Source organism: Gorilla gorilla, chromosome 4, assembly GCF_029281585.2.
Source record: "Gorilla gorilla gorilla isolate KB3781 chromosome 4, NHGRI_mGorGor1-v2.1_pri, whole genome shotgun sequence".
NCBI lineage: Eukaryota > Metazoa > Chordata > Mammalia > Primates > Hominidae > Gorilla > Gorilla gorilla.
In genome coordinates, this window is record NC_073228.2 from 116,114,398 (window position 1) to 116,129,080 (window position 14,683).

General features: G+C 36.8%; 1 protein-coding gene across 4 annotated transcripts in view; it reads right to left on the minus strand.

Moving 5' to 3' along the window:
• The window catches only part of EPB41L4A (erythrocyte membrane protein band 4.1 like 4A), a 274,611-nt gene that overhangs the window by 149,902 nt on the left and 110,026 nt on the right, over positions 1-14,683 (minus strand). For 3 of the 4 annotated variants that reach the window (XM_055387555.2, XM_004042349.5, XM_055387551.2), the window contains exon 2: positions 13,699-13,803. The exons of the other annotated variant lie outside the window; for it this stretch is intronic. In XM_055387555.2, coding sequence (XP_055243530.1) covers positions 13,699-13,803 — 105 coding nt within the window. The remainder of the gene's footprint in view (positions 1-13,698; positions 13,804-14,683) is intronic. 4 annotated transcript variants of the gene reach the window in all.

Consider the following 14,683-nt stretch of genomic DNA (forward strand, 5'->3'; position numbering starts at 1 on the left):
GAGCCGTTCGGGAGGCTCCCCTCTCAGCACTTCCCGGGGTTATTTCAGGCATGTCAGCTGCTGAATTCTCATGGTGTTTCACATGACTGTGCTCAGAAGAGGGCACACCCACTCTAAACAGAAAATGTTCCAGAAGAACATCATCTCTTCCTTTCCTATTAAACACTGTTTAACCATGAAGAAATAGAAAAATCTACTTTTAGAAGTGCTATTTATTATAAACAATTTTTTTAAATCATGGGATCCACCATCATACAGTTACACATGACATTGTTTGAACTCAAATCCTCATATAATATGCCTTCTTTTATTACATACTACACCACTATACCTCTAACCAGACAAGAATATTCTAAACAGCACCTAGTAGCTGCCAGCACATTAAAAATATCCTGCACCTGTTGTTTCTTATAATCCCAATAAGAATTTTCAACCTAACTTCCTAATATCTCAGTAAAGCTTTTTCTTTTTTAAAAAATATAAGTTAAATCTGGTTAAAATGAACAGCAGGAGAGGCCTTTCATAAGAGAAGGAGGGAGCATGCAGGCGTGGGAAGGGGAGGTGTGGGAATGCTCTTGTCAAGGCCCTCGCCTCCCAATGAGCTGCCCACACAGTCCAGGTGAGAGTTCTTTCACTCAGTAACATTACAGATCACTTGTTTTGCAGTGACAGAGGTGGTAAGAAAGTGGTGAATAGGATTCAATGCTTCCCTTCAAAAAGTATCTGATCAAATGGTATTATTCAGTAGGCACAAACAATGTTGTATTTGTAATATGTGATACAAGAAGGCCCAAAATATTTCTGGGGGGTCGGGGAAAGCTTCAGGAAGCAGGAGACATCAGAAACACCACACTCTGGATGGTAATGATAAACAAGATTTAAACAAGGAAAAATGACGGAAGGGAAGAGAACAAGAAGGGTGTTCAGGCAGGGGAGGCAGCACATACAACCCCCCGAGACACTATGGTACAGCTAAGGAGCTGCAGGTAGTTCAGTGGAGCTACGGCGTACCTGAAGTACGCATTTGGGTGGGGAACTGAAAAGTCATGTTGCAAGAAAAGGAGCTCAAGATAACCGAGGGCCACGTATCTTAAAGGACTTTGTAAACCATGTTTAGGAGTTTGGATTTTCCCTTAGGGAGCCATTAAAGAATTTTAAGCCACAGAAGGAGACACCATCAGTCGCCTTTCTGAAAGAAAACTGCAATTGCAGTGGGGAAAACACTGGAGGGAGTAAGACCAAAGACAGGACAGCCAGTCAAAAAAGCTTTTATAGAAACCCAAGCTCATCTGGCACCAAAACTAAAATTCAGAGATGGAGACTGATTCTAGAGAGGTGAATATGTGACCACAAGTCCTGTTTACACCAGTGGTCCCAGCTTAGTTATTAACAGTGTCCCTTTTCACTCTCAAAAGTATCCTGGATTAGTGAGTGAACTGTATGGTCAATCTAGGAATTAAGGAGTAAAGCTGCCAGGATTTGGTGACTGGCTATGAGGAGAGGTGAGATGATGTAGTTGGGAATGACACCCAAGATTCTAGCTTGAGCAATTGGGTAGATGGTGTTGCCATTCACTAAGCTATTGTAACAAAGGTGCAGGCACCTCGGGGATGCTATGTGAGGACTTCCCAAAGGATACATGAGTAAACATAGTTTTAAGAACTCAATTCCCAGATTCTCAACTTCCATATACACTCTATTCCAAAACTGATCTACCAAAGAATAGACCCAAGATTAGGACATTATGCTAATTCTCCTTTCCTACTGCACTCTCCTTTCAAAATTCTCCATTCCCAATTTACTGAAAGGCACCTTTCAGCCCTGTCAAGCTGCTACAGTGCATTGCCCAAGGGCACGAATAATCACAGGAGAAGCATAGGAAGACTTTAAAATACTGATGTTAACAAAGTTGTCTTTAATAAAGACACTATAAATCAGAAAAACATAGTGTTATGTCTTTTTCCATTTTATACATATTTCTGGCAAGGACTATGCAAAGTGTTAGAAGCATGATATTTTGGCCTATACTTGGGTGGTTCTAAAATCAGATACATTGTACCATAGGGCAGCACCAGGAGTGATGATTTTTGTTTAATGATCTTGCAACTTCCATACTCTAGCTATTGTCAGTTCCTTAAGAATAAGACAAATCAAAGTCTTGGTAAGTGAAAGCAGACCTATCTTATCTAGGTAACAAAATGCTTTGCCTTATCTGTCTTAGGAATAGAATTCCAAAATGAAATACTTTTCATGGAACTCAAGTTAACATTTTTATTTAAATTGACAAAATGACAGAAAGCAAGTTGGTTTGGCTAAGTGGCTTAATAATGACTGGCTTTGTCCAAGAGTTTTATGTTGGAGACTTTCCATAAGCTAAATGAACTAAATCTGCAATTCTAAGATTCTGATGAAAATACAATTAGATAAAATGAAAATATAATTAGATAAAATATAATTAGATAAAAGCACTTTATTAAAAATCTTACATTGGCAAACATATGTTAAAATTAATGATTTTAAAATTTTTCTAAATCCCTTCTATTTAATATTTATTTAATATTGCATTAAATCAGGTGCCTCTAAATAAAAAAGAAAAAAGCATAATTAACATTTTGCTAAGTGTTGACAAAGCATTTTTAATACATTTCCTAGAAATTGTGGAGTTGAATTACTATAATAATCAATTAACAAATTTTAAGACAGGTGGTCTTGAATTCATTGCTTTCAACTAAAGAAAAACCCAACTGAATGGTCTGAAAAAACACTGCTCTCAGATATATAAGAAAAAGGTAGAGTTGGAATCATTCCAGGAATATATTATAATGGATTAATTGGAAAGAAAAAGTCCCACTCACCTCATTAAAAGATGCATTTCCAATAAATACTTATATTTTATGTTTAATAATTTTTTTCCATAGGTTTTTGGGGAACAGGTTAGGTATTGAGTTACATGAATAAGTTCTTTAAGGGTGATTTGTGAGATTTTGGTGCAACCATCACCCAAGCAGTATACACTGAAGCCAATTTGTAGTCTTTTATCCCTCACCCCCTTCCTACCTCTTCCCTCCAGAGTCTCCAAAGTCCATTGTATCATTCTTATGCCTTTGCATCCTCATAGCTTAGCCCCCACTTACGAGTGAGAACATACAATATTTGTTTTTCCATTCCTGAGTTACTTCACTTAGAATAATAGTCTCCAAAATCATCAAAGTTGCTGTGAATGCCATTAATTCATTCCATTTTATGGCTGAGTAGTATTTCATCACATACATACACACACACACACACACACACACACACACACACACACACCACAGTTTATCCACTCGTTGACTGATGGGCATTTGGGTTGGTTCCACATTTTTGCAATTGTGAACTGTGCTGCTATAAACATGGGTGTGCAAGTATCTTTTTCGTATGACTTCTTTTCCTCTGGGTGGATACCCAGTAGTGGGATTGCTGGATCAAATGGGAGTTATACTTTTAGTTCCTTAAGGAATCTCCACACTGTTTTCCATAGTGGCTGTACTAGTTTACATTCCCACCAGCAGTGCAGAAGTGTTCCCTTTGCATCATATCCACGCCAAAATCTATTATTTTCTGATTTTTTTGATAATGGCCATTCTTGTAGGGGTAAGGTGGTATTGCATTGTGGTTTTGATGTGCATTTCCCTGATCATTAGTGATGTTGAGCGTTTTTTCATATATTTGTTACCATTTGTATATCTTCTTTCAAGAATTGTCCACTCATGTCCTTAGTCTACTTTTTGATGGGATTGTTTCTTTCTTATTTGTTTGAGTTCCTTGTAGATTCTGGATATTAGTCCCTTGTCAGATATACAGATTGTGAAGATTTTCTCCCACTCTGTGGGCTGTCTGTTTACTCTGCTGACTGTTCCTTTTGCTATGCAAAAGCTCTTTAGTTTAATTAAGTCTCACCTATTTACCTTCATTTTTGTTGCATTTGCTTTTGGGTTCTTGGTCATGAAATCTTTGCCTAAGCGAATGTCTAGAAGGGTTTTTCCAATGTTATCTTCTAGAATTTTTATAGCTTTAAGTCTTAATGATTTAGGACTTAAATCTAAGTCCTTGATCCATCTTGAGTTGATTTTTGCATAAGGCAAGAGATAAGGATCCAGTTTCATTTTCCATCATGTGACTTGCCGATTATCCCAGCACCATTTCCCCACTTTGTTTTTGTTTGCTTTGTCGACGGTCAGTTGGCTATAAGTATTTGGGTTAATTTCTGGGCTCTCTATTCTGCTCCCTTGGTCTATGTCCCTATTTTTATACCAGTACCATGCTGTTTTGGTAACTACGGCCTTATAGTATAATTTGAAATCAGGTAATATGATGCCTCCAGCTATGTTCTTTTTGCTTAGTCTCATTTTGGCTATGCAGGCTCTTTTTTGGTTCCATATGAACTTTAGGATTGTTTTTTCTAGTTCTGTGAAGAATGATGGTGGTATTTTGACGGAAATTGTAATGAATTTATAGATTGCTTCTGGCAGTATGGTCATTTTCACATTATTGATTCTACCCATCCATGAACATGAAATGTGTTTCCATTTGCTTTCAACTTTTCCCCGTTCATATTATGTTGGCTGTGGGTTTGCCATAGATGGCTTTTATTACATTGAGGTATGTCCCCTGTATGCCAATTTTGCTGAGGGTTTTAATCATAAAGGGATGCAGAATTTTGTCAAATGCTCTTTCTGCATCTACTGAGATGATCATGTGATTTTTGGTTTTAATTCTGTTTATGTGATGTTTCACATTTATTGACTTGTGTATGTTAAACCATCCCTGCATTCCTGGTATGAAACACACTTGATTATGGCAGATTATCTTTTGTATATGCTGTTGGATTTGGTTAGCTAGTATTTTGTTAAATATTTTTGCATCTATGTTCATCAGGGGTATTGGTCTGTAGTTTTCTTTGTTATACTGGCTTCACAGAATGATTTAGGGAGGATTTCCTCTTTATCTTGAAGAATAATGTCAATATGATTGGTATTAATTCTTCTTTGAATGTCTGGTACAATTCAACTTGAATCCATCTGGTCCTGGACTTTTTCTTGTTGGTAATTTTTTTATTACCATTTCAATCTCACTGCTTGTTAATGGTCTGTTCAGGGTTTCTAATTCTTTCTGATTTAAGCTAGGAGGGTTGTCTCTTTCCAGGAATTTATCCATATCCTCCATGTTTTCTAGTTTATGCACGTAAAGGTGTTCATAGTGGCCTTGAATGATCTTTTGTATTTCTGTGGTGTCAGTTGTAATATCCCCCATTTCATTTCTAATTGAGCTTATTTGGATCTTCCCTCTTCTTTTCTTGGTTAATCTTGCTAATGGTCTATCGATTTTATTTATCTTTTCAAAGAACCAGCTGTTTGTTTCATTTAACTTTTGCATTTCTTTTTGTTTCAATTTCATTTAGTTCTACTCTGACCTTGGTTATTTCCTTCATTCTGTTGGGTTTGGTTTGGTTGTTCTTGTTTCTCTAGTACCTTGAGGTGTAACCATAGATTGTCTAGTTGTGTTCTTTCAGACTTTTTGATACAGGCATTTAAGGCTATGAACTTTCCTCTTAGCACTGCCTTTGCTGTATCCTAGAGGTTTTGATAGTTGTGTCACTATTATCATTCAGTTTGAAGAATTTTTTCCACTATGGTCTGAGAGAGTACGTGGTATAACTTCAGTTTTCTTAAATTTATTCAGACTTGTTTTGTGGCCTATCATATGGTCTATTTTGGAGAAAGTTCCATGCACTGATGAATAAAATGTATATTCTGAAGTTGTTGGGTAGAATGTTCTGTAAATGGCCAGGCGTGGTGGCTCCCGCCTGTAATCCCAGCACTCTGGAAGGCCAAGGCAGGTGGATCACCTGAGTTCAGGAGTTTGAGACCAGCCTGGCCAACATGGTGAAACCCCGTCTCTATTAAGGAATATTATGTAAATATCTGTTAAGTCCATTTGTTCCAGAGTATAGCTTAAATCCATTGTTTCTTTGCTGACTTTCTGTCTTGATGACCTGTCTAGTGCTGTCAGTGCAGTATTGAAGTCCCCCACTATTACCGTGTTGCTCTCTATCTCATTACTTAAGTCTAGTAGTAATTGTTTTACAAATTTGGGAACTCCAGTGTTAAGTGCATATATATTTAGGACTGTGATATTTTCCTGTTGCACAAGGGCTTTTATCATTATATAATGTCCTACTTTGTCTTTTTTAACTACTCTTAGAGTTTGTTTTGTCTGATATACGCCTGCTTGCTTTTGGTGTCTATTTGCATGGAATATCTTTTTCCACCCCTTTATCTTAAGTTCATGTGAGGCCTTATATGTTAGGTGAGTCTCTTGAAGGCAGCAGATACCTGGTTGGTGAATTCTTATCCATTCTGCAATTCTGTATCTTTTAAGTGGAGCATTTAGGCTATTTACATTCAACATTAGTATTGAGATATGAGGTACTATTCCATTCATTGTGCTATTTGTTGCCTGTATACCTTGTTTTTTTTTTTAATTATATTTTTGTTTTATAGGTCTTGTGAGACTTATGCTTTAAGGAAGTTCTGTTACTGATTTGTTTCCAGGATTTGTTTCAAGATTTGGAGCTCCTTTTAGCAGTTCTTATAGTTTTGGCTTAGGACTGGCAAATTCTCTCAGCATTTGTTTGCCTGAAAAAGACTATCTTTTCTTCATTTATGAAGCTTAGTTTTGCTGGAGACAGAATTCTTGGCTGATAATTGTTTTGTTTAAGGAGGCTGCAGATAGGGACCCAATCCCTTCTAGCTTGTAGGGTTTCTGCTGAGAAATCTGCTGTTAATCTGATAGGTTTTCCTTTATAGATTACCTAATGCTTTTGCCTCACAGCTATTAAGATTCTTTCCCTCATCTTAACTTTAGCTAACCTGATGACAACGTGCCTAGGTAATGATCTTTTTGCAATTTGCCAGGTGTTCTTTGAGCTCCTTCTATTTGGATGTTTAGGTCTTTAGCAAGGCTGGGGAAGTTTTACTAGATTATTCCCCCAAATATGTTTTCCAAACATTTAGATTCCTCTTCCTCCTCAGGAATGCCAATTATTCTTAGATTTGGTCACTTAATGTAATCTCACATTTCTTGGAGGCTTTGTTCATTTTTTTAATTCTTTTTTCTTAGTCTTTGTTGGACTGGGTTAATTTGATAACCTTATCTTCGAGATCTGAAGTTCTTTATTCTGCTTGTTCAGGTCTTATTGCTGAGAATTTCAAGAACATTTTGCATTTCTCTAAGTGTGTCCTTTATTTTCTGAAGTTGTGATTGTTTTTTATTTATGCTATCTATTTCACTGAAGATTCCTCCCCTCGTTTCTTGTATCATTTTTTTGATTTCCTTAAATTGAACTTCACCTTTCTCTGGTGCCTCCTTAATTGGTTTAATAATCAATCTTCTAAATGCCTTTTCAGGTAAATCAGGGACTTTTTCTTGGTTTAGATCCACTGCTGATGAGAGAGTATGATTTTTTGGGTGGTGTTGAAGAACATTCTTTTATCATATTACCAGAATTGTTTTTCTGGTTCCTTCTCCTTTGAGTAAACTATGTTAGACGGAAGATCTGGAACTCAAGGCTGCTGTTCAGATTCTTTTGTCCCATGGGTTGTTCCCGTGATGTAGCACTCTCCCCCTTTTCCTAGGAATGTGGCTTCCTGAGAGCTGAGATGCAGTGACTGTTATTTCCTTCTGGATCTAGCCACCCAGCAGGGCTACCAGACTCCAGGCTGGTACTAGGGGTTTTGTCTGCACAGAGTCCTGTGATGTGAACCATCTTCATGTCTCTCAGCCATGGATACCAGCACAGTATTTGCAGTGTCTCCGGGTTCCTGCAGGAGCAATCTGCTTCCCTCAAAGGGTCTGTGGATTCTCTCAGCTTTCTTGGTATATTTCTGCAGTAGTTCTGGAGCAAAATTTCACAATGCAAGTCTCTACACACTGCATGATCCGTCCGAGTGGGAGCTGCAATCTAGTCCTGCCCCCTGTCTGTCAATTTCCGCAGAAAATATGTTTAACAATTATTAAAATGCATAGTATTTTGCTGTTTTAATTAATTGTATAGTGACAACCATGGTAATAACAACTACTTTTAGGGCTCAATAACAATTAGAGCCTTAACATCTTAGGAAATAAACTTTTAAAATTCCAATTTATATGTATATTATGGATATATGTTTTTTATTAATAAAAATATAATAACATTTTAGGGAGAAAGTAGAATAGGAATACAAGTTTAAAGACATAAAAGGAATAAATAAATGTTTCTGATTTTTAAAAAAGAGCTTGCTTATATATTTTTGTAAAGGTAGATGAAGAGTACAAAATTGCTATGAAATATAAATTCATAGGATACATTTAAAAGGAATATGACAATTTGATTTTACAATGTCAGTGTTTATGATAAACCAAAGATCTGGATCTACTAAAACTTACAAGATTTCAATTCTCAACCTAAAATTACACACGAGTACATGGTTTTTTAAAAAAATTTGTAGACCAGGTATGGTGGCTCACACCTATAATCCTAGCACTTTGGGAGGCTGAGGCAGGAGGATCACTCGAGCTCAGGAGTTTGAAACCAGCCTAAGCAACATAGTGTGACCTCATCTCTAAAAGAAAAAAAAATCTTGAAAATCACTGATCTCAGAAACATTTTTTAAAAAGAGTAGATTTGGAGGGGAAGATGGCTTCAGCTTTGAATACGTTACCTTTGAGATACATGAGAGGCATCCGAGTAGTGAACAACAGCTAAAACATTATGTGGACCACACGTGTTAAAGCACTAGTCTGTGTATTTTTTATAGATTCCTTCAATCATCACTACCACCCTATGAAGCTGGTACTATTACTATCCTCACTTTATAAACAGAGGAACTGAAGTATAGAAAAGTTAGGGAGACTCACTCAATGCCACACAGCTCTCCAGGTAGACTGTGGTTTGAACCCATATAGTCTGAACCCAGATTTTGAATTTTAACACAGTGTAGTCCCTCCTGAAACATCTGGGTTGAAGACAGGAATCTGAGGCTCAGTCTTTCAATATAATTTAAACCATGGAACAGTTACCAAGGAAAAGTAACACACATTCGTCAGCAGGAAACTTAGACCTTCGGTGCTGTGGGGCCCCCTATAGATGCTTCTGGCATTCCCTTCCAGGCTGTGGACTCTTGAAAAGCCACCTGCCATCATTGTTTCCCAGATACCCTTCATGTGTTGTTGTCAGCCCTCCCAGGATACTGTGCTTCTCATGATGCTCTTCATAAAGTCAAAGGGTTACCTAAGAGGAACTTTCTGCTCCTTGATCTTTCCCCTCTGTTCCTCCAACAGATGCTTGAAGACATCTCACATAGTAAGTTTCACTCTGTAATAATCCAGCATGACAATCTTCCTTTCTTTGCAACAGGACTCACATTATCACTTATACATATTTTATCAGTCATTATAGGTACTTTCCAGAACATATAATCACAGAATGTGAAACTTTACACATGTTACAAAATACAGCATCAGGATGAAAGGAAGAGGGCCACTACCGATGGCAGAGAGGACACACTTAAGCATGCCTGCTAAAACTCAATGGATGAGGATTTTTGTTCAATACTCAGAGTACTCGGGGGCAGGGAAGAGAATACAAATATTAATACATACACAGTTTAGTTTAGATGGTTAAGGAAATTATCTCAGAGATAAACAGTACTAGCAAAGGTAGCACTAAATGTGTGGGCCTGAACAGTGTTAGAGCCTAAGAGAATCAAGGACAAAATCCTGGTGAACACCAACATTTTATGGAACAGGCAGTGGAATCATGATCATAGAGAAGACTGAATAGGAATAACTAGAGAAAACATGAAGAGAGAGAAACAAAAAGAATATAGTGCTAGAAGAACGAAATGAGAAGATTTCAAGAATGGGCAAGTTGTTAGTGTCAAAGCAAAAGAAAGGTCAAGTAAGACAAGGACTGACAGAGTCTCTTGGATTTAGCAACTGGCAAGGCAGGGCCAGTTTCAGTGATGTGATTGGGATCAAAGCTGCATGGTGATATGTTTAGGAAACAACGGGATTTCAGAAGTGAATGTAAGAAACTTAGACAAGGTTTTCTGAAGTTTACGTGTGATGCAGAAGGAGCCAAAGACAGTAGCAGATAAGGGAGGGCAAAGGAGGAGGGGAACGGGAGGTTCTAAATGGGAAAGACTTGAACACGTCCAAACACTGACTGGAAAGAGGGAGCAGGTAGGGTAGAGACACACAAAACAGAAAAAGCAAGATGGTAAGATCCAGCTCACAGACACTGGTGACAGGAAAGGAAGGGTAAGAAGCAACTAAGTGTATTTGGGGGTGGGGTGGTCAAGAAAGTGGGAAGTTTCTGATTGCTTTTATTGTCTTAGCAAGGGAAAAACAGAGTTCACTGGCAGAAGACAGTGTTTGCATGGTGTCTTCATCTGTGTGCTTCACACATTCCCCCTCCTTTGACTTCTGAAGTAAAAGGGCAGCAGACCCAGGACCTAATTCTCAATGCCACGTTGATTTCCATATTCTGAGAAAAGCCCTAATTATATACAACTTCTGCCCTTCAAGGAGTAATCTGTAAAGGAGCCTCAAGTGCTAACATTAAAGTAAGACAAAACTATAATTTCTGGGAATTTTCTGTAAGTCAAACCAAGGCCCTAATATGAGAGACCTACATCCCCACACACACCAGTCTGGATCAAGAACGAACCTGACTGGCACAAGCCAGAGTGGAACAGAAAATAGGCTCTATGCCCAGGCTAAACGCTTTCCCTTTCAAAACTAATCCTAAAACCAGAAGTAGTATTGAGATATCACATTTATATTTATTACTGCTTTCAGTATCAACAAAACTCATCTTCAAAAATCTCAAAGGTATTTAAGAATCTAGTTTATTTAATTTTTTCTTTTCTTTCTTCCAGACTTTTTCCTTCTTCCTTCATTCCACTGATACCACCAGCAATATTTTCTCCCATCCTAGTTTCAAAAGGAAAGGACTTTTACAAGTTTAATGCCTTATCATCTACAAAGAGCTATCATGTGTTCTGATTTAGTACTATATCAATCCTGACAGTTGAGGAGAAAAAGCATTTTATTGTCAATTTACAGATAAGCATATCAAGATTCAGAAAAATTAAGTGATTTCACCATTTTTTAGGAGCAGACACAGGACTCAAACCTATCTTGTGACTCCCAAGGCAGCTATCCATTCCACCAGATCACAATCCATTTATAGTAACTTCTGAAAGCCTAGAAGATGGCTCAAGTTCCTTCCAGCCTCTGATTAATTTCAAATACACCAGTTCCTTAAAGGGAAGACTGTGCTGCTGCAATTTCAATTATCTTGAAAGTCAGGATATTACAGTGTTTGAAAGGTCTTGGAGGCACTCAGACTTGGGGTGGAATTCTGGTCCCAATACGTGCTGATTATGCGACCTTGGGAAAGATGCTTAACCTTCTTAGTTTGCATTTCATCATCTCCAACAGAAAGTTAATAATACTTTAGAGAACTTTTCTGAGCATACAATTTCAACAAACAAAAATATTTACAGTCAGTGGTGCACTGACGATGATGGTGATAATAATGGAGAATGATGAGTTCCAGGGTTCTAGGTTCTCCTGGTCCTCCAGTGCAGACAACTTCTCTGCTATGTGAGGTCCCGAATGTACAGTAATTCAATCAACATTCATGAAAACCATTTGGTTTTTAAGACAAATGGTTGTAAATGGGAAACGATATTTGGTTTTTAAGACAAAGATTTTTTAACCATACCCTGTACTATTTTCACACAGGGTTTTTTTAAATCTTTATTTGTTTTAAGTAACTGTCAGATATGCAGGATTGCTTCTAATATACTTTTGATAAAACTGTTACCAAGATGAAGTACAAAATTTCATTACATTATTCTCAGAGCCTCCTACAATTAAAAGGTAATCAGACAATACATGTGAACACGCAAAGACTAAGCAATGTTTACAAATCATCTCTATTTTAGCTGAGTTCACTATTAGAATATAACAAAAACAGGGAAAGAATAGTTTTTTCATGTCATCTGCACACCTGATATTCTTATCACATCAAAACAATATGACTTAAGAGCTTTCTCCTTCTAAATGTGTCATTTCTCCTAAAACCTGTATTATAAACACTATCATAAATGGCAAACCTTTAGGAGTAAAAGTAAGAGGAAAAAAATGTTCTTAATTTAAACCCTACAAAACTTTCAACAAACTAGCAACACTAACTGCTACAGTAGGGGCCATTGTTTTGAAATTCTCTAGCTTTTCACATTTTTCCTTTGCAAAGTTTAAAAAAGGTAAGGGGGAAGATAGAGACCGACAAGGTCTATATAACTTTAGCAAGACAGTCAATCTTTCCAGGCAAAGTCTGACACAGTAGATAAGATCAGAAAACTGTAGTTTTCTCTGCTAGGAAAAAAATGTTATTTCAAAAATATGAATGTAGCACATGACACCTTCTTTAGCCTTCAATTTAATCTTTCTGTATAGATTTACAGTACTGCTATATTTATTTGTGGTCTGTACAAGATAGAATTCAGTGGACTTCTAAACATGTCTGTTCCCCTTTTTTGCAACATGCCATAATGACCACTAGCCTTTAGAAAGTTATTCCTTTCTATGGAAAGCTATCCAACATACCCAATTTTTCATTCCAACCTTATGAAATCCTCCTGTGAAACAGAAAAGATTAAGGAACTAGCTCAAGAAAAGTCACAAGTGATCATCATCAATAGTGGAAACACCACTCAGAAAATCATGTTCTTCACTGAATGTACCACAAATGACCCAGTGGAGGATGGGAGAACAAATGAAGGAAGAGGAGGACATCTCTATTTCAACAGCAGTTGAATAGGATGAAAAATAAAAGGCAAGTCAAATAGGGTATTTCTGAGATAAGCATGTGAGCACTCTGCATAATGAGGCTGTGCCTATCTGAAGCTAAGATCTTTACTTTCTTAGACTAAACCAAAAGTCACATTAATGAATATCCTTTCATCCTTCAAAATCTTCACTCCAAAGTTTCTCCATTGTGGTGAATTTCTTAGTAACTCTCTACTCTGGACTGGAAGACCCTCTGAATTAACCTTTGTGAACAACTGACACAAGAACTAAAAGCTAAGTTGCCTTTATTACTCTTATTTCATCAGGTTCATGAACAAAAAAACCTCTACTTATTTTATTTTGTAACAGCTCATCTCACTTACAAAACTTAGGTAGTCACTTTTTTTTTTTACACTGTTATTTCTTCTCTAACCATTCCCTTTCTTAAAAGGCAATTAATATCTGTCACCTCAAGAGACTAGCCACTTGCCTTCTAACACATATTAAACGACATATTCAGTCCTCCATGTTCACTCATGCTTTGCATTCACTATGATAAGGTTGCAAATCTGGAAACCACATATGCCATCTGCAAAGACGACTACACATGTACAGAAGCTGTGAATCCAGCAACTCTATAGACTTTTGGCAGAAGAGGAAAAAATGCAAAGAAATTATCAGGGGAAAACATGTTTGAGATTTTCAAAGTCTTTTTCAGTGACAAAGAACCTAATCACCTAAAACCATATCAGGAAAAGCCAGAGACAGAGTGAAATTTATAACCAGAAAAATTTAACACAAAGTCACCCTACTCACCGTCTGATGGCTTCTGTCACAGTAACGTAGCCCAAAATAATCTATCTCCACAAGGTTTACATGATGGAATACGTGGTCAAGGACAACGGAACCTTTCGTTGACTTCTGCAAAAATAATTCAGTTTTATATTTTTTTAACTGCCCTTTTGTTCCTAAGTAGTACACAATCATGGTTCTCATCTTTTATTAGTTTCACTCACAATAGCAGCAATTGTATTAGACCATGGTTCTTCTCTGTAAGTTGTGCCTCAATTATGAAGAAAAAAACATGATTTAAAGCAAAATGTATTATAGAAATTGCTTTGGAAAACACTTTTTAAATCGTAGTGGGTTTTAAATTAATATAAGCTTCTTTCTTCTGGGATTATAAATTATCTTCAGGACAAAATTCTTCTTTCAATAAAGATAATCTTTTATATGAAGTACATCTAATAAATGCATCAAAAAAACACTTTGTTTAAAAATCCCACCATTCTCTCATTTTAAAAAGCAATTTTCACCTATAGCATTACTCTCACAATGAATACAGAACATATATAAAACTAACAATAGTCAAAGCTTTTATCTTCAATCCTTAAATAATAAACCCAAAGATTAAAGCTGCTAAAACTAATGTTCTGAAAAGCCCCTGTGAAGATATTTCACTTTATCTCTTTCACATAAGCAAAGACACAAAACTTTTCTTTTGGCTGCTTTTTAAACACTGATAACTACCTAAAAAGCTAATCTCTTCTCTCCCCACCTACTACATATACAGATTCTTTAAATTAAGATTCTTATCATCTGACATACTAAAAATCAATTATTCACACATGTAAGAAATACTTGTATAGATACAGCCTCTTCCTTTCTCTCACCCCATCTCTGGCTGGTAAAACAAGATAATAAAAGAAATCCCACAGCAAGTCTCACATTATGGTAATAAAGGAGGGCTTTTGTTCAGTTTCATCTTCCCTCAGAAAATTGCCAGGATGCGTTTATCCAT